The sequence below is a fragment of the Cervus canadensis genome, chromosome 26 (assembly GCF_019320065.1).
Source record: "Cervus canadensis isolate Bull #8, Minnesota chromosome 26, ASM1932006v1, whole genome shotgun sequence".
NCBI lineage: Eukaryota > Metazoa > Chordata > Mammalia > Artiodactyla > Cervidae > Cervus > Cervus canadensis.
This window is the reverse complement of record NC_057411.1, coordinates 41302764-41323448: the sequence shown is the minus strand read 5'-3', so window position 1 is coordinate 41323448 and position 20685 is coordinate 41302764. Positions and strand designations below refer to the sequence as shown.

The 20685-nt window shown below is 46.1% G+C and overlaps 1 protein-coding gene across 1 annotated transcript in view; it reads left to right on the top strand.

The window, feature by feature from the left end:
- The window catches only part of SLC2A9 (solute carrier family 2 member 9), a 220702-nt gene that overhangs the window by 17528 nt on the left and 182489 nt on the right, over nucleotides 1-20685 (top strand). Inside the window, exon 4 of the mRNA XM_043448459.1 lies at nucleotides 17037-17197. Within this exon, the coding sequence (XP_043304394.1) occupies nucleotides 17037-17197 (161 nt within the window). The remainder of the gene's footprint in view (nucleotides 1-17036; nucleotides 17198-20685) is intronic.

Genomic DNA, 20685 nt, shown 5'->3' with positions numbered 1-20685 from the left:
TGAAATTATTTGGTCTAGTTCTGTGAAAAATACCGTTGGTAGCTTGATAGGGATTGCATTGAATCTATAGACTGCTTTGGGTAGAATAGCCATTTTGACAATATTGATTCTTCCAATCCATGAACACGGTATGTTTCTCCATCTGTTTGTGTCCTCTTTGATTTCTTTCATCAGTGTTTTATAGTTTTCTATGTATAGGTCTTTTGTTTCTTTAGGTAGATATACTCCTAAGTATTTTATTCTTTTTGTTGCAATGGTGAATGGTATTGTTTCCTTAATTTCTCTTTCTGTTTTTTCATTGTTAGTATATAGGAATGCAAGGGATTTCTGTGTGTTAATTTTATATCCTGCAACTTTACTATATTCATTGATTAGCTCTAGTAATTTTCTGGTAGAGTCTTTAGGGTTTTCTATGTAGAGGATCATGTCATCTGCAAACAGTGAGAGTTTTACTTCTTCTTTTCCTATCTGGATTCCTTTTACTTCTTTTCTGCTCTGATTGCTGTGGCCAGAACTTCCAACACTATGTTGAATAGTAGTGGTGAGAGTGGGCACCCTTGTCTTGTTCCTGATTTCAGGGGAAATGCCTTCAATTTTTCACCATTGAGGGTGATGCTTGCTGTGGGTTTGTCATATATAGCTTTTATTATGTTGAGGTATGTTCCTTCTATTCCTGCTTTTTGGAGAGTTTTAATCATAAATGAGTGTTGAATTTTGTCAAAGGCTTTCTCTGCATCTATTGAGATAATCATATGGTTTTTATCTTTCAATTTGTTAATGTGGTGTATTACATTGATTGATTTGCGGATATTAAAGAATCCTTGCATTCCTGGGATAAAGCCCACTTGGTCATGGTGTATGATTTTTTTAATATGTTGTTGGATTCTGTTTGCTAGAATTTTGTTAAGGATTTTTGCATCTATGTTCATCAGTGAAATTGGCCTGTAGTTTTCTTTTTTTGTGGCATCTTTGTCTGGTTTTGGAATTAGGGTGATGGCGGCCTCATAGAATGAGTTTGGAAGCTTACCTTCATCTGCAATTTTCTGGAAGAGTTTGAGTAAGATAGGTGTTAGCTCTTCTCTAAATTTTTGGTAGAATTCAGCTGTGAAGCCATCTGGTCCTGGGCTTTTGTTTGCTGGAAGATTTTTGATGACAGTTTCAATTTCCTTGCTTGTGATGGGTCTGTTAAGATCTTCTATTTCTTCCTGGTTAAGATGTTTTTTAAAAAAACATTTCATAAGGCTATAGCTGCCATCGATAATGATCCCGCTGATGGATCTGAGCAGGGTAAATTGAAAACTTTCCAGAAAGGAGTCACCATTCTAGAGGCCATTGAGAACATTGATTCTTTGCGACCCTTTGGACAATACAGTCCATGGAATTCTTCAGGCCAGAATACTGGAGTGGGTAGCCGTTCCCTTCTCCAGGGGATCTCCCCAACCCAGGGATGGAACCCAGGTCTCCCGCACTGCAGGAGGATTCTTTACCAGCTAAGCCACAAGGGAAGCCCTGTGATTCATAGGAAGAGGTCAAAATATTTACATTACCAGGAGTTTGGAAGCAGTTGGTTCCAATCCTCATGGATGACTTGGAAGGGTTCAAGACTTCAATGGAGGAAGTCACTGCAGATGTGGTGGAAACAGCAAGAGAACTAGAATGAGAAGTGGAGTGCTGAGTCACTTCAGTCGTGTCCTACTCTTTGTGACCCCATGAACTAGAGCCCGCCAGGCTCCTCTGTCCATAGGATTCTCCAGGCAAGAATCCTGGAGTGGGTTGCCATGCCCTCCTCCATGCCATGCCCTCCTCCATGAAGGAATCTTCCCGACCCAGAGATCGGACCCTAGTCTCTCATGTCCCCTGCACTGGCAGGCGGGTTCTTTACCACTAACACCACCTGGGAAGCCTGGAGCTGAAGACTGAACTGCTGCCATCTCACGATAAAACTTTCACAGATGCATAGTTGCTTCTCATGGTTGAGCAAAAGTACGTGGTTTCTTGAGATGGAATCTACTCCTGGTGAAGGCAGTGTGAAGACTGTATTATATAAATTTAGTTGTTAAGGCAATGGCAGGGTTTGAGAGGTTTGATGCCAGTGTTGAAAGAAGTTCTGTTGTGGGTAAAATGCTATCAGACAGCTTTGCAAGCTACAGAGAAATCATTCACAAAAGGATGAGGCAATCAATGCAATACATCTCATCATTTTCTTGTTTTAAGAAATTGTCACAGCCATCCCAGCCTTCAACAACCACCACCTCGATTGGTCAGCAGCTGTCAACATGGAGGCAAGACCCTCCACCAGCAAAAAGACCCCAATTTGCTGAAGACTCAGAGGTTAGTTAGCATTTTCTTAGCAGGAAAGTATTTTTTAATTAAGGTATCTACATTGTTTTAAAAGACCATGTTATTACACACTTACATAGTGTAATGTAAATGTAACTTTTACATGTGCTGGGAAACCAAAAATTCGTGTGACCCACTTAATTGTGATATTTACTTGATTGTGGGACTTTGGAACCAAAGTCAAAGTATCTTCAAGGTATGTCAGTAATTTTGTCCTTTCCAGAATGTCACATATTTGGACTCATGCAAAGTATTCAGGTTGGCTTTTTTTACTTAATAATATGCATTAAAGTTTCCTCCATGTCTATTCATGGCTTGAAAGCTCATTTGTTTTTGGCTCCAAATAATATTCCATTGTCTGGATGTTGTTGTTCCATCGCTAAGTCATGTCCGACTCTTTTTGACCCCATGAACTGCAGCACGCCAGAATTCCCTGTCCTTCACTATCTCCCAGAGTTGGCCCAAATGCACATTCATTGAGTTTGTGATGCTATCTAACCACCTCATCCTCTGTCGTCCTCTTCTCTTTCTGCCCTTAATCTTTCCCAGCATCAGGGTCTTTTCCAATGATTAAGCTCTTCCCATCAGGGGGCCAAAGTATTGTAGCTTTAGCTTCAGCATCAGTTCTCTCAATGAATATTCAGGGTTGATTTCCTTTAAGATTGACAGGTTTGATCTTCTTGCAGTCCAAGGGATTCTCAAGAGTCTTCTCCAGCACCACAATTTGAAAGCATCAATTATTTGGCGCTCAGCCTTCTTTATGGTCCAACCCTTACCTCCGTACATGACTACTGGAAAAACCATAGTTTTGACTATATGGACATTTATCAGCAAAGTGATGTCTCTGCTTTTTTTATACACTGGTTAGGTTTGTCATAGCTTTCCTGCCAAGGAGCAAGTGTCTTGAAGTGAGTTGTCATTTCCTGCTCCAGGGGATCTTCCTGACCCAGGGATCAGTCCCCCGTCTTTTGTGTCTCCTGCGTTGCAGGCAGATTCTTTACCACTGAGTCACAAAGAAAGCCTCTGTGTCTGGATGTACCTTAGTTTATTTAGCCATTCACCTGCTGAAGGACATCTTGATTACATCCAAGCTTTGGCAATTATGAATAAAGCTGCTATAAATATCCATACAATCCAGAAATCATGCTTCTTAGTATTTACCAAAATAAACTGAACACTTATGTCCACACAAGGGCCTGCATATAAATGTCTGCTGGATGTCTCTGTCTGCTGGTTCATTCTCAATTATACAACTGTATATTGTACATATGGGCTTCTCAGATGGCACAGTGGTAAAGAATCTGGCTATCAATGCAGGAGACACAGGTTTGATATCTGGGTTGGGAAGATACCCTGGAGGAGGAAACGGCCACCCACTGCAGTATTCTTGCCTGGAGAATCCCTTGGGCAGAGGAGCCTGGTGGGTTACAGTCCATAAGGTCACAAAGAGTCGGACACAACTCAGCACGCACGCTTGCATATTTTGTGTATACAATGAATATCATACAAAGTATATTCTAAACATAAAAATACTGAAAAAAAAGTTTGTTAAATGAGAGAATGAGGAAGAAAAAATAACTGAGAACTTTGCTTTGCCAAGGGGGTCTAATTTATTGCCCCCACTCCCAAGCCACATAAACTAGGACTTAGTTGAAACAACACCAGCCTCCACAAAAATAACAGTGAGTGGCCTGGCTTTTATAATGAGTCACCTTTCCAATGATTTCTGAGTTGGTGACACTTATTCTTTTCTTGGGAGGGGATACAGAAGCTCACCTCCCTGCCCCGCCCTGTGTCAGTATTTAAGCCCAGGGCTTCAGCAGAACAATTAATTGGACTCATCATACATTTCCCAGCAGCAACGGTGTACTTTATCATCTTCCTCTCCCCAGCCCTTCCCTAAGGGCAAGTAAACACCGCAGTGATAAGGAGTAAAATCATCACCTCTCTCTCCAAGAGCAGAGCCATCCCAATTAGTGGCAGATGTTAGATGCCGGCCCAGGCAAAAATGCCAATGAGCCAGCAGACAGAAAGGCAGAAGCGAGTTGTGGTCCTTTCAATTAATCCCACCCCGGGCTGTTGTTTTAAAGCCTCTGTTCCGGAAGCCCCCATGCTCTCAGAAAAGCAGGGCACATCGTGGGATGCCTCTCTGTGGTCTGAGGTCTTTAACAAGGAAAATGATTAAATAGGAGGGCTGATGAGTGTAGAGCTTGTTACAGACATCTGGGTGGATCAGGACCAGTGGAGGCGGCGGAGAGGGGGGCTCCACCTCTTGGTGGGAGAAGACTAAGATTACAGAAGAAACCAGCACATCTTATTATTTCAGAAACAACTGACCATTATTTTGATGAGATAGGCATCTGATTAATTTCATCGTGGACCAGCATTTCCTCTGATTTGGGAATCTCATTCTTGCTTTCTCCTTTTTTCTCTTTTCCTTTTGTCTCATCCTGTCTCACTAGTTATGCAAGCAAAACAGGCTGCTATTAGCAAAAACAAACAGCACAACTTTAATCACTCAACCATAAAATTATCGCTGTGATCCCCCTTCTATGAAGCAGGAACTGAATCTTGAAGCAGGAACTGAATCTCTCATTTGGATATCAACCCTCATGGCAGATTTTGTGACATGCGTGCATGCATGCTAAGTTGCTTCTTTCATGTCCAACACTTTGTGACCCCATGGACTGTAGCCCACTAGGCTGCCCTGTTCATGGGATTCCCCAGGCAAGAATTCTGGAGTGGGTTGCCATGCCCTCCTCCAGGGGATCTTCCAGACCCAAGGGTGGAACCCGCATCTCTTATGTCTCCTGCTTTGGCACAGGGGTTCTTCACCACTAGCGTCACCTGGGAAGCCCTAGATATTGTGACAGTAATCTCATTTTACAAAACAGGGAGCCTGGGGGGGGTGGGGAGAGAGGTGGGGTAACTGACTCAAGGCCACCCAGCCAATGGGGAGTCACAATCTCAGCCCCACCCAGAGGCCACTTTTAAGGCTTTGTCTAAATCTCCCTTTTCTTATTTCCCCAGAGATCAGCCACATATGCATTTTATATCCTTTTTGGGAGCTCAATATTTATTTTGTAAGCATTTTTTCCATGTTACTGAGTACTCCCCATCGCCAGGATTGCTAACAGCTGTGTATTGCTGCCTCCCATGGCTGTTCCACCTTCCCAATGTGAGCCTCTTAGATTGCTCTCAATTTCTCTCTAGTACAAGATGCTGCCGCACTGTTTAAACTGAGATCTCTGAGTCATTGTTTGCTTTTAATCAGAGCCGGCAGAACTTCTGGCTGGCAGGAGGAGGGGGCCTTTCCAGGCCTGGGGTGTTGATGTTTGACTATTCTAAACTGTGGGTGCCACTCCTGCCTACTTCTGGGGTCCCCAGATTATGGGAGCTCAGATGCCTGCCTCTTTGCGTCAAAATCTTTCCATTTCCTAAAGCTCCTCTGGGGGGAAATGCCTTTGTTGAGCCTAATGGGAAAAGGACCACATTCCCAGCTCAGAGCAGCTCTGCTTTGAGGGGTTGGCGCCCTGGAGGGGTGGGCGCCCTGGCTGCTGTAACCAGACTGAGGGAACCCAGTGACAGCCAGCCCGGCAAGGCAGGGAGTCAGGATGGAGGAGATCGGATGGCATGACTGGTGTGAACAAACCCAGGCAGATAAAACTGAAAGCATTCTTTTTCTGCCCCGCAGGAGAAAAACACTGAGATTTATTGAGCACTAACTCTAGACGTCATGCTAGTGACCACATATCCCTGCCCAATCCTTCTTGCAAGATTGTTATGCCTGCAAACCCGGGTTGTTCTACAAGTAAGTTATTCTGTAATTGGTGCTCAAAACCATCACCCCACACTTGGGTTGAATCAGGATGTCCTTTGAGATCCCCTGCTGCCTCAAGACTGATTTTCAGCAGCCATAAGCAATTTGAACAGTAATGAAAGAACTCACCCTTTTCACTCCAGCCAACCAGAGGGCATCGAGAGAGGAGCAGGAAATGTCATCTGAGTGAAGGTCTGCACAAATGCACTGTCCTCCTGCAAACACAGCTGTGTGTGTGCGCGTGTTAGTCACTCATTCATGTTGGACTCTTTGCGACCCCATGGACTGTAGCCTCCCAGCGCCTCTGTCCATGGAATTTCCCAGGCAAGAATACTGGAGTGAGTAGCCATTCCCTTCTTCAGGGGATCTTCCTGACCCAGGGATCAAACCTGGGTCTCCTGCATTGCAGGCAGATTCTTTACCATCTGAACCACCAGGGAAGCCCTAAACATAGCTATTCGATCCCTCAAAAGAATGTTCCAGCAGCAGACAGACTCCAGATCAATTTTTTTTTTTTAATAAGAGGGATATTTGGAAGCACATATGCTTCTCTCAGCTCCTGCCTTGGGCCACATAGAAAATGAAACTTTCTTTCTTTGTGCTCTATATAATTAAACCCAAGGGTTGGGCCACCTTCCTCATTACAAAGGTAGTTGAGGGAGGAACCCAGAAAACTCTGGAAGTCTTCCTCTCCGATGATCGCTTGCAATTACTGCGTCCCCTTTCATCGCGCTCAGTGTTCGTTCTGAAAGCCAGCTGAGTGGGCGAAATCTTCTCAGATGTCTAGAAGTACAGAGGCCTCTCCCTCACCCCTCAGTTACCCAGACTCCTCCAGGAGAATCTCACAGTAGGAAGAAAAGAAGACACCCCAGAGCTGCAAACTGAATATTAAGTCAAGAGGGAGCCAGACGCTTTCCTAAGAACCTGGGAGGTGGGTTGCGGTCCCCAAGGCCACCCTAAGTCTTCATCATTTGCTAGAAGGGCCCATAAGACTCACCACGAGGCTTATTCATGATTGATTTATTACAGCAAAAGGAAGCAGAGTGAAATCGACCAAGGAGTTAGGTGCCTGGGGGTGAAGTGCAGAGGAGACCAGGGTCGTCTCCCGTGGAGGCGGGCCAGATGCCCTTAAATTTCCCCAGCAGCAAGCTATGACGCCTCTGTGAGCAGTCTTCCTTCAGGGAAGTTCATCAGAGACTAGGATTCAGGGCCTTTATCAGGGGTCAGTCACAGAGTCACCTCCTTGAGACACGTACACAATTCCTGACTTCCAGAAAAGAAGCACAGGCCACACTGTTGGCAAGCTTTAAGTCCCAGTAGCCCTTCTTCTCACTTCTGGGAATGGTGTGTTCCCTCCCCAAGTCCAAGTTCCCCAAGGCCAGCCCAGGACTCACCTAGCAAGCAGGCCTTTCAGAGGCTAGAAGTCTCAGGTCAGACATGGTCACTTTTTCTGCACAGGTGGCAGAAAATATCCACCTGCCAATGCAGGAGACACAGGAGATGAGAGTTCAATCTCTGGGTTGGGAAGATTCCCTGGAGAAGGGCATCACAACCCACTCTAGTATTCTTGCCTGGAGAATCCCATGGACAGAGGAGCCTAGTGGGCTAGAGTCCATGGGGTCACAAAGAATTGCGCACGAATTAGCAACTGAGCATGCTCTGTCTTAGTTCTGCTGCTTAGGGGACACCAGGTGGCGCTGCTGAGCTGACATAATTTTGTCTTGCGTGGTCCTCCCTTCGAAGAGCCTGGTTTGTCCACAACGAGGTACCACTACACACCAGTCAGGATGGCTGCTATCCAAAAGTCTACAAGCAATAAATGCTGGAGAGGGTGTGGAGAAAAGGGAACGCTCTTACACTGTTGGTGGGAATGCAAACTAGTACAGCCACTATGGAGAACAGTGTGGAGATTTCTTAAAAAACTGGAAATAGAACTGCCATATGACCCAGCAATCCCACTTCTGGGCATACACACTGAGGAAACCAGATCTGAAAGAGACACGTGCACCCCAATGTTCATCGCAGCACTGTTTATAATAGCCAGGACATGGAAGCAACCTAGATGCCCATCAGCAGATGAATGGATAAGGAAGCTGTGGTACATATACACCATGGAATATTACTCAGCCATTAAAAAGAATTCATTTGAATCAGTTCTAATGAGATGGATGAAACTGGAGCCCATTATACAGAGTGAAGTAAGCCAGAAAGATAAAGAACATTACAGCATACTAACACATATATATGGAATTTAGAAAGATGGTAATGATAACCCTATATGCAAAACAGAAAAAGAGACACAGAAGTACAGAACAGACTTTTGAACTCTGTGGGAGAAGGTGAGGGTGGGATGTTTCAAAAGAACAGCATGTATATTATCTATGGTGAAACAGATCACCAGCCCAGGTGGGATGCATGAGACAAGTGCTCGGGCCTGGTGCACTGGGAAGACCCAGAGGAATCGGGTGGAGAGGGAGGTGGGAGGGGGGATCGGGATGGGGAATACATGTAACTCTATGGCTGATTCATATCAATGTATGACAAAACCCACTGCAATGTTGTAAAGTAATTAGCCTCCAACTAATAAAAAATAAAAATTAAAAAAAAAAAAAAAGAAGAGCCTGGTTTGTAAAGACTTCTGTACTGTTTTCCTCCCGGTGCTGGCATGTTCAGTAGTGTGGGACGGTCTCTGCAAATCCCTGAGGAGGTAACTAGCATGACTTGCTCTGTGATGCAATGGTGTGTGTGCTCTGGCCCATTCACACAAGGGTTCTATGAGTATTGTTATAGCCCTCCCGAGAAAAATTTGACATGGATTCATGACAAGCTCTATGAATCAGGCAGGGACATTAATATCGTAAAACAGGCTACAAGGTAATTTGCCTCCCATTGTCTGGCAATTTCCTGTCGTCCTTTGGAGGTGTTCTATGGCAGTCCCTGCGGCCGGGCATTGCACGGTTCAATTAGTTGCCAAAGCTTGGCCCCTGTGTTGCTGGCTGGGGAGATAGTGGTAAATTATTCATGGCTTCGTAGACCTGAGAAGTAAACAAGTCTAGAACCCTTCTTTCACAAGGCAGAAACAATGATGTCAACACCCCCACCCCCGCCAGTCACCCCAGCTTCTGATTTTTTTTTTTAATTTTGTAATTCTTGTGGACCCAGCACTGTCCTTTATGTTCATCTTCACATTAAATCCTCATGGTAGCTCTTTAGGGAGAAAAATGATTTCATAGATGAGGGGCCAAAGGCACAGAGAGGTTGAGTGACTTTGCTCAAGATCACCCAGCAGAAAAGTGGCCAAGCTGAGAGCTGGATGAAATGGATTCCAGGGCCTTTAACCACTGAGAACCCAGCCCTCAGAGACACAGCCACGCGCTGGAGGTCACACGGGACGAACAGTATGAGTGAGTCCGAACCAAGGACTTCTTGGCTCTTTGCTGAGTCTCCGTTCCTTTAACCCGGTGACCTCTATTTATTTCTTTGCAGTTTGGGCTCTAGTCAGTGCTAGTCATGATATAAATATTCCTCAGTGAGTTCATAAAATGTTCCTATTAGACTCATCATCTCTTAACAGTTCAGGAGCCTCCTGACTGGTCCAGCTGCCTCCAGGCTAAACTTTCTGAGTCTCACACCATGCCTACAGTGAATGTTCTGAAACACAAGTGAGGATCTCAGCTCCAAGTTCAAATCCTTCAACTGCTCTTCAACACCTGCTGGATGAAGCGTGGACCCCTTGGGCTGGCAGTCAACTTCCGACCACGTCTGCCTAGCTCTCCAATCTGTCCCCAGCTGCTGGGCCACCTTCCCACTCCACCGACTCATTTACAAGGTTTCTGTGTCATCACCTAGGCCACCAGCTTCTCCACCTTTGAGAAGTGCCGTCTACAGTCATCTAACCCCAGCCCCCGCTCTCCTTCTTCTTGCATCCCTGATCTGAGCGACCTGGCTGAGTGGCTGGAGCCCTTCTCGGTTCCTGATACCGCAGGTCTTTCCACTCCATGTTATAAGTGCGTGTTTATTTGGCTCTTGTGTCCACAATAGATCTCGCACTCCTTGAAGGCAGGGACTGCAGAACTTGTCTCTAGAAGACAGGGTGGGAACCTGGGCCTCTGGTAGGAGGAAGCAGAAAAGCAAAAAAGCGTTAGCTGCTCAGACATGTCTGACTCTTTGGGACCCCATAGACCTTAGCCCACCAGGCTCCTCTGTCCATGGGATTCTCCAGGCAAGAATACTGGAGAGGGTTGCCATTTCCTTCTCTAGCGGATCTTCCCAACCCAGGGATCGAAACCAGGGATCTCTTATGTCTCCTGCATTGGCAGGCAGGTTCTTTACTGTCTGAGCCATCAGGGAAGAATGTCCAGATAAAAGACACAAGAATGGGTTTCTTGGAAGTAGTTCCAATGGAAAAGTAAAAGGTGGACTCCATGAATGAGATGGCCTGAAATGAGCCTAGAGATTAGCTAATATGGCAATATTAAAACTATATTTTATTGCAGAATACTTCTTTCAAATAAAGTCTTACAAGGTCCCCAAAACATGAAAGAAAATCTCTAGTCAAAGACCCATATCGCCACACCTAGCCACCCTTCATGATTTTGCCTAAATCTTCCCTCTTTCTTTCTTCATACTGTTCATAGGGTTCTCAAGGCAAGGATACTGAAGTGGTTTGCCATTCCCTTCTCCAGTGGACCACATTTTATCAGAACAAAATTATTAAGAAGAGGTGACAAAAACACACAGAAGATCTATACAAAAATGATCTTCATTGACTGAGCTAACCACGATGGTGTGGTCACTCACCTAAAGCCAGACATCCTGGAATGTGAAGTCAACTGGGCCTTAGGAAGCATCACTACAAACAAAGCTAGTGGAGGTGATGGAATTCCAGCTGAGCTATTTCAAATCCTAAAAGATGATGCTGTGAAAGTGCCACACTCAACATGCCAGCAAATTTGGAAAACTCATCAGTGGGCACAGGACTGGAAAAGGTCAGTTTTCATTCCAATCCCAAAGAAAGAAAATGCCAAAGAATGCTCAAACTACCGCACAATTGCACTCATCTCACACGCTAGCAAAGTAATGCTCAAAATTCTCCAAGCCAGGCTTCAACATTATGTGAACCATGGACTTCCAGATGTTCAAGCTGGTTTTAAAAAAGGCAGAGGAACCAGAGACCAAATTGCCAACATCTGCTGGATCATCAAAAAGCACAAGAGTTCCAGAAAAACATCTACTTCTGCTTTATTGACTATGCCAAAGCCTTTGACTGTGTGGATCACAACAAACTATTTTAATAAGAATTTTAAGAAAATTCTGAAAGAGATGGGAATACCAGACCACCTGACCTGCCTCCTGAGAAATCTGTGTGTAGGTCAAGAAGCAACAGTTAGAATTGGACATGGAACAACAGACTGTTTCCAAATCGGGAAAGGAATACGTCAAGGCTGTATATTGTGACCCTGCTTGTTTAACTTATATGCAGAGTACATCATGTGAAATGCTGGGCTGGATGAAGCACAAGCTGGAATCAAGATTGCCAGGAGAAATATCAATAACCTCAGATACACAGATGACACCACCCTTATGGCAGAAAGTGAAGAACTAAAGAGCCTCTTGATGAAAGTGAAAGAGGAGAGTGAAAAAGCTGGCTTAAAGCTCACCATTCAGAAAACTAAGATCATGGCACGCAGTCCCATTACGTCATGGCAAATAGATGGGGAAACAACGGAAACAGTGAAAGACTTTATTTTGGGGGGCTCCAAAATCCCTGCAAATGGTGACTAAGGCCATGAAATTAAAAGATGCTTGCTCCTTGGAAGAAAAGCTATGACAACCTAGACAGCATATTAAAAAGCAAAGACATTACTTTGCCAACAGAAGTCTGTCTAGTCAAAGCTATGGTTTTTCCAGTAGTCACGTATGGATGTGAGAGTTGGACTATACATAAAGTTGGACTATACAAAAGCTGAGCACCGAAGAATTGATGCTTTTGAACTGTGGTGTTGGAGAAAACTCTTGAGAGTCCCTTGGACTGCAAGGAGATCTAACCAGTCCATCCTAAAGGAAGTCAGTGAATATTTGTTGGAAGGACTGATGCAGAAGCTAAAACTCCAATACTTTGGCCACCTGATGAGACAAACTGACTCACTAGAAAAGTCCCTGATGCTGGGAAAGATTGAAGGTGGGAGGAGAAGGGGACGGCAGAGGATGAGATGGTTGGATGGTACTCAATGGACATGAGTTTGAGTAAGCTCCGGGAGTTGGTGATAGACAAGAAGGCTGACATGCTGCAGTCCATGGGTTCGCAAAGAGTTAGACAGGACTAAGTGACTAAACTGAACTAAATACCCTCTTTCTTAAAACCTCATGTCATGGTTATTGTCATGGCCTGGGCTTGGGGGTCAGGTTGATCACACTCAGGTAAACCAGCTGCCGTAACACACAGCCCCTAAATCTTGGTGACTGAACACAATGTGAGTTAATTTCCCAGCCCTGTTGCCCAGTACAGAGGTGAGCAGGTGAGCAGGGGTGCTCTGCTCCATGCAGACACCCTGGGGCCCAGGCTCCTTCTGCTGAGTGACTCCCCCATCCCTGAGAGATTCAGAGGCTTCTGCTGGGTCCTCTGTGAATGTCCAGCCTGCAGGAAAAGGGCGTGAGTGAGGAGAAGGTCCAGGAACTCTTAACATCTCTTCACACATCCTTGGTGAGAAATGGTCCTATGAACCCCTCCCCCCACACACACACACCCAGGTTCAAGGGACTGAGGCGTGTGACAGGGCAGTGTAGGCAGGAATAGGAAGAGGGTAGATGCTGTGATCTCAGGCAGGCTCTGCAGTCCCAGTGGATTCAGAGCAGCTTTCAGATGCATCACTTCACTCCAAAGTTTTCAGCTCTGATGAAACATCACAGAATGGCTCCAGGTGAGCCAAGGAGGGGGAATACAGACCGAGACATACTTAGCAGTCAGTCAATGTTGATGCCACATCCTCACCTCTCCCCCGGCTCAGTCTTTCCACATGTACCTGGGGGTACTGATGTGATCATCTTTGTGTTTTCCAGACTAAGAACAGGGATAGAGTTTTCCGTGATGTATGGGTTCCCTATTTTGATTATTGAATGATGCCCAGCCCATAGCAGAAACTCAATTTAGGACACACACACACTCATCTCAGCACCTGCTCTGTACTGGGTACTACCAGTCCGTGCCAACCTACTCCATGAATCTCTAGCCCGATGAATGAGTCATGCAGTGAATTAGCTCAACAAGCCTCATCACCTGGCTCCTGCTCTCACATATGCTTTGGGGCTGCCTTTCATCTTGGTTTTGGCTGAATTCACACCCAAAACAAAGTTTAATTGCTAAAGGCGTCACTTGGAAACCAGCTTTCGGGGACTGTCGGAGATGTGTTTCCACAGCGGGCAACTCTGCCAGGCTTCTCCAGCCTCCTGCAGATGCATCCGTTCTCCAGCTTCCCCAAATTGAAATAAGAAGCGTCTGCAGAGACTCCCAAAGCAGCGCCTAGCAGTGAGAGATGTGAAAGCTGCCTCTTCCCCCACCAGGCTCCTGAGTGCTTGGAAACAAAAAGAGAACATTTCCTACAAAACAGCATCCTTTTAGTTTCTGCACGTAAACTCAGGATGCTGGTCATTGCTGCAGGCGTGGGAAGACAAGGCTGTCGAGAGCAGGCATCAGCAAGACTTTTCCCAGCGCAGCCGCTGGAATCCATGCAGGACTGTGGTAGGGACCAAGTCACATCCAAGAATGGCCTCCAATGCCGGAAGGTCTCCTGATTATTGGGTCAGAGGCCTGGGAAGTCCTGGGCACTCACTCCAGCTTCTCTGGAGGGTCTGGATCCTGTTGGTAGTCCTGGGGGCATCCTGTGAAAGTGAAAGAAAGGGAAGTCACTCAGTCATGTCCAACTCTTTGTGACCCCATGAACTATACAGTCCATGGAATTCTCTAGGCCAGAATACTGGAGTGGGTAGCCTTTCCCTTCTCCAGGGGATCTTCCCAACCCAGGGATTGAACCCAGGTCTCCCGCATTACAGGAAGAATCTTTACCAGCTGAGCCACAAGGAAAGCCCAAGAATACTGGAGTGGGTAGCCTATCCCTTCTCCAGCAGATCTTCCCTACCCAAGAATTGAACCAGGGTCTCCTGCATTGCAGGTGGATTCTTTACCAACTGAGCTATGAGGGAAGCCCAACTGCCTTCCTGCGGCCCCTCCATCCCTCTGGCTTAGTGCTAACCATGCTGTTTCTCGCCCTATACTTGGCTTCCTGAGGGGTGTCCTCCTTACGCTCTTTGGGGCCTGACAGGGCAACTTAACAAGGACCTAATCAGTACTGATCTTTAAACCTGTAAATGTCTGGGCTTCCCTGGTGGCTCAGTGGTAAAGAATCCACCTGCCAATGCAGGAGACATGGGTTCAATCCCTAGTCCAGGAAGATCCCACATGCCATCTGGCAACGAAGCCCATGAGCCACAGCGATTGAGCCTGTGCTCAAGAGCCCGTGAGCCACAACTGCTGAGCCCGTGTGTCACAGCTGCAGAAGCCCATGTGCCCCCAAGCCTCTGCTCCACAACAAGAGAAGCCACAGCAATGAGAAACTTGGGCATCGCAACCAGAGAGTGGCCCCCTTTCGCCACAGCTAGAGAAAAGCCCACGCAGCAACGAATACCCAGCGCAGCCAAAAATAAACAATAATAAAGGTGTCTGATGTTTGACAAAAATGGTGTGATGATGGTTTTACAATAAATAAACACATGTCCTGTTGAATTTAGCTGCTTCACTGCCATACCTTCATCATGAAAAGCGGGGTCACTGGTGGGTGGTTGTATTCAGGCTCTGAAGCCAGGCAGACTTTGCAAAAGTAAATGGGGGTGTCAACCGCCAGGGTTCTCATGAATATGAAATGGAATTATTTATGTGTTTTGGTAGAGTTTCAAGAGTTAGACACAATAGCAAGTTTGTCCGGTTGAAGCTAAAAAAGAAGGCATTGAAAAAATAGTGAGCAGCTCCCCAGATGGGTGGGAGGGCTGGCGAGCCAGGCTCAGAATCTCTGCAGGGAGAACAGATATATTCTTTTTCAGATTCTTTTCCGTTATAGGTCATTATAAGATATTAAAAATAGTTCCCTGTGTTCTACAGCAGGGTCTTGTTGTTTATCTGTTTTATGTATGGTAGTATGTATGTGTTAATTCCAAACTCCTAACTTACCTCTCTCCACCTCCAATATCCTCTTTGCTAAGTAAGAGGAGTTTTCTAGAAATGGATTTGCTGGGTTGTAGGTTAGGATCATCTTCAACTTGACTAGGTAATGCCAAACTGTTTTCCGAGATGACTGTACAAATTAAATTCCCACCATCAGTGTACCAGAGTACACAATGCTAGTCACTCCCGAACCCTTACCAGACCTGTTCATCTTTAATCTCCCCGGGGATTGTGTGATCTTCATACAGGTGCTGGGTGCTGCTCCAAGTTCTTGGGTAATTTCTTGACAGCCCGAGACATCAGTGTTATCACTCCCATCTTGCAGATGAGGAAGCCCAGGTTCAGCTGGCTTAAATCATTAGCAAATCACGGTACTGGGGTTCAAGCCCAGGTCTGTGTGACCAGACCTTATACTTCTTCTGCCATGCTATAACACTGGCTGTTATTGGAGAGGTCTCTGGGCCTTTACAGGGAACCTATGGGGAGCTATGTGCTTCTTGGAGATGGAACTCTCATGGGGAGCACAGTTCATGACCTCAGTCTTTGGTGTATATCAGAATCACTTAGCCCCATCCCAAACCCACTGAATCAGTGTGTGTGTGTTGGGGTAGGGGGAGAGTCTAGTGAGCATGAAGTGGGCATCTTATTGTGGTTTATTTAAATAATTTTTAAAATTTATTTTTGGCTGTGTTTAGTCTTCATTACTCCGCAGGCTTTTCTCTGCTTGCCCTAAGCTAGGGCTATTCTTCATTGTGATGGGGGCGTGTCTCATTGCAGTGGCTTCTCGTTCCCAGCACAGGCTCTAGGGCACGTAGGCTTCAGTAACTGTGGCATGTGGGCTCTGCAGTCTCAACAGTTGTGGCGCATAGACTTTTTACTCCATGGCATCTTCCTGGACCAGGAATTGAACTATTTCTCTTGCATTGGCAGGTGGATTCTTTACCACTGAGCCACCAGGGAAGCCCTCACTGTGAGTTTAATTTACATTTCTGTGTTACAAAGCATGTGGACCATTATGTCATTAGCTTCCTGGTCAGTTGAATTTGTTTTGGAATCTGTTCAAGTCTTTGACTCTTTTCTACTTGTGTTGTCTTCTTATTGATTTGTTAGAACTCTACATATTGTGACTACAAATCCGTTGTTGTTACATGAGTTGCAAATATGTTAGCTCATTTGGTGGCTTGTCTTTCCAATTTTCAAGATGCCTTCTGAAGAGCAGAACACTCTAAGTCTGAGGAAATCCAAATGAGCATTTTGTTTTTCTTTTGTGGTTTTTTTCTGTGTGTGTCTTGAATCTTTACCCACCCCAAGGTGGCAAATTTTTCCCTTCTTTAGGTATGAACATTTTAAACACATTTCCGAGGTGATTCTGTTGTGTGGTTCCCCTTGGTTCGGAGTCAGACCTAAGTTTGACTCCCAGGTTTGCCACTCAGCTGAACAAGTCAGTTTGTCTCTCGGAGCCTCAGTTTCCCTACCTGCAAAAGGATGTAAAAATAAGGTCCATCCACAAAGTTTGTTAGAAGGATTGAATGAAACAGAGCTCAAAGAGAGCTTAGTGAAATGCCTGATATGAAATCAGTGTTCCATAAAACTCATTTTGTTTATATACAGATGGGCTTCGAGCAGCTGAGAGGAATAACATGGTTTGTTGTATGTTTCCAGTACATCAAGGCCTTTTACAACGAGTCATGGGAAAGAAGGCGTGGACATCCCGTAGACTCGGACACTCTGACTCTGCTCTGGTCTGTGACCGTGTCCATATTCGCCATCGGTGGACTCGTGGGAACGTTCCTGGTGAAGTTGATCGGAAAATTTCTCGGGAGGTCAGTGCAGGCCCCTCTGCAATGTCCATACTATGTCTGTATTACAGTCAGGATTACAGTAGGCAACAGAGTTCCACTCAGTCCAACTGAAGAGATTGGAATGCCAGAAGGACAAGGAGTGGAAATAGGGTACCGGAGGCCAAGCAAAAGTGAACCCAGGGGTGAGGGGCAGGTGCTGAGGCTGTGGAGGCACCAGGCTAAGTCAGGACCCTACTGTCCAAACAGGGAGGAGCTGGGAAGAAATACTTTGGGTTTTCTCTCTGCCGGCCCTCCAGTCTGCCACAAGCGCCTCTCATTGGTCAAACCCAAGCAGAAGCCTGAAAACCCAGGAGTCTCATTGGTGCAGCTCAGGAGGACCATCTCCAGGGTTCAGAGCAAGGAGGGGAGAGTGGAGAGGGACCCAGATGTGGGAGCAATTGGACAAGAGTCAGCACAGTGTCTTAGAGACTGTTCCACAGAAATATCTATAGAGCTGCTTTTTAAAAATCAGTTTTTTAAACAGTCCTCCATTGTATGAGTGGATGATAATTTATTTAATCAGCTCCTGACTGAGATACATTTAGGCCATGTCAAACTCTTCCCATTACAAACACAGCTGCCATGAATATCAATTTCATGTTGAAATTCCCCAACATCAACCTCTCCAATCAGATCCACTTTACCCCTGTGTTTCATTTGTCTTTTATTTTCTATGTGAAGCCTTCTCTCATGTAAGGTTGAATTATCAATAAATTCCCCCAAACATTTGCTCTGTCTCCTTGCTCATAGCAACTTCCTGGGGATGCTGAGGTGTTTAGTGCAGAGAATAGAGTCTTTAGAGCATTGATATGTGAACTTGAATCATGAGTCTTCTACTTCCTGGCTGTGTTGACATTTGAACCTCAGGTCTCTCATCTGTGGAATAGCGACAAGAGTTCCTACCCTGCAGGTGATGCTGTAAGGGCTAGAGAAAATTAATGGGGGAGAATGGCCCATTAGCTCAATGAAGAGAAGCTATTATTATCCACCATATTATTTTCTCATCATCACCTTGACATAGTAGGGGGTCACCCAAACATAGTAAAGTGAAAGAAAGAAAGAAAGTGAAGTCACTCAGTCGTGTCTGACTCTCTGTGACCCCATGGACTGTAGCCCACTAGGCTCCTCCATCCATGGAATTTTCCAGGCAAGAGTACTGGAGTGGATTGTCATTTCCTTCTCCAGAGAATCTTCCTGACCCAGGGATCAAACCCAGGTCTCCCACATTGCAGGGAGATGCCTTGCCATCTGAGCCACCACAGGGAAGCACCAAAAGAACCAGATGGAATTCTCCAGGCCAGAATACTGGCCTTTCCCTTCTCCAGGGGATCTGCCTGACCCAGGGATCGAACCCAGGTCTCCCACATTGCAGGCAGATTCTTTACCAGCTGAGCCCCAAGGGAAGTCCATGAGGGAAGTTCCCATGGGGAAACAGCAGGGAGTCCACAAATCTCCATATTGCATTGAATTGGTAAAGAGATGGATCAGACCCCTGGAAATCCCTCTGGGCTTTGGGGTTACAGAAGCACTGTTAAGAATGGTGCTACCCACTACTTTATACTTGGCCTCACATCTTCAAATTAGGGTTGGTAATGTTCAGAGCAGACTTTCCAAAGGCTGGAGCAGGTCATTCTGAAATTTGAAAAAAATCCATGTGATGCTCATAAAGGTCTGCGATACCCCAGTGAGGTAGAGCAGGTGCCAACATTCTCCATGTCCCCCAGGCCGCTTCCAGGGCAGTAGCTGTGGGAACTCAGCACACAGGAGGTACACCAGTTGTGGGATAGTCAGGGTTTTCTGAGGCCCCTCTGTGTTCCAGGCACTCACACCCACTGTCTTACTTACTTCTCTCTACTCCACGGGTTCTATCCACGGAGAATGGGAATGAGCGAGGTCAGAGCATCTGGCCAAGCTCAGCCAGCTCACACGGTGCCTGAGTTCACGCTGGAGCCAATACACGTCAGCCATGGTACCATGATCTTTCCACTTGCCCAGGAGATTGTAGTTAGTGTCCTGCTGGCAGTGGTTTGGGGATATCTTTGACTGTTTGACAAGGAGTAAGTGACCAGCTGACCTCCAAATCGGCACCCCTTTCCAGGACCTCCAAGGCACTGTTGCTAAATCTATGGCCCCAGTCCTCTCACGTATTCCTGTAGATGGAATCACCTCCAGCCCCAGACTCTGTTGCCGGTGACACACACTTATATCTGCCTGTGGGCACTTATACTGCAAGGCTGCCCCAGCATCCAACTTATGTTCCCTTGCATCATTGTCATCCCATCCCCTTCACCCTCAGCTCTTCCTGAGGGGCCTGACGGGGAGGATGGTGAATAGATTCCTTCAGTTGCACTCAGATTGGCCTCCTTCCCATATCACTGGATCTAGTTCTTCCCTCTGCAGTGGAGAAAGCATGTGTGAAACCATAGGGAAACTCACTCTGGCTTTGAAATCAGATCCTCAGTCAGATTCTCTAGCAAAGTCATGGTTGATCCATTCAGCACATGCTTTTGAGCACCTCTGGGGAGCCAGGCACTGTGTTTGCACTTAGCAACACAGACAGAGACAACGCCCACAGCCTGGGGCTGGTGCTCTGGGCTGCGGAGGAGGCAGGCCCACGACAATTCACTGTGCAAGTCGTTCTGACTGTGGGAAGGGCCGTGAACAGGCGGTCGAGGACAAGGAGAGGCAACGAGTGCCCCCTTCACTTCCAAGTCTGTAAAGCTCAGATAAGCGACCCACCTGAGAGGTAGCTCTGAGGGTGACTGAGATAAGATTCACAGAAGTCTCTGTCACTCAGGACTCCCCGAGTCACTTTTTAAATGGCAGGAACCCATATCAGACTGGCTTATGCCTTAGAGGGAGTTAGTTGGCTCACGTGGCTGAAATATAATTCAGTTGAATCCAATAGCTCCTATAATGCTATAAGAAAAGGTATCTGTGTTCTCTCCTCTCAGCTCTTCCTTGCTGTGTTGGCTTCATGAACAGGTGGCCTCTGCCCACGTGGGGGCAAAGTGGCCCAAGCCGCTTAGACAGATATGGTTCCTACTGAACATTCCCGCCACAAACTTCTTCCAACAGTCCTCATACAGGCCCCAGGCATGAATCTCACCTCCCTGAGAGAGCTTGCAAACTGTCAAGACTCTTCAAAAGGAGCCAGTTCTACCCCATTAGGGACATTTGACAATATGCAGAGATACTGCAGGTTGTCAAAGCTGAGGGCTGTGACTGGTACCTCCTAGAGGCCAAAGTCTCAGAGGGAGTCAGCAAACCCAAAGCACAGAGCTTCTCCAGTACACGTGATTTGCACATCACCAGTTGGTTTTAAGGACGTAGTCCGCTTGGTATTAAATGTGCATAAACTGGGAAGTGACAGTTAAAAGTTGTAACAAACCTTTACTCTAGCTCCAACCCACTGCCCACCACACATCTGCTAGAAACCACGCTGGCCTCCTCTGGGCTCACAAAGGACT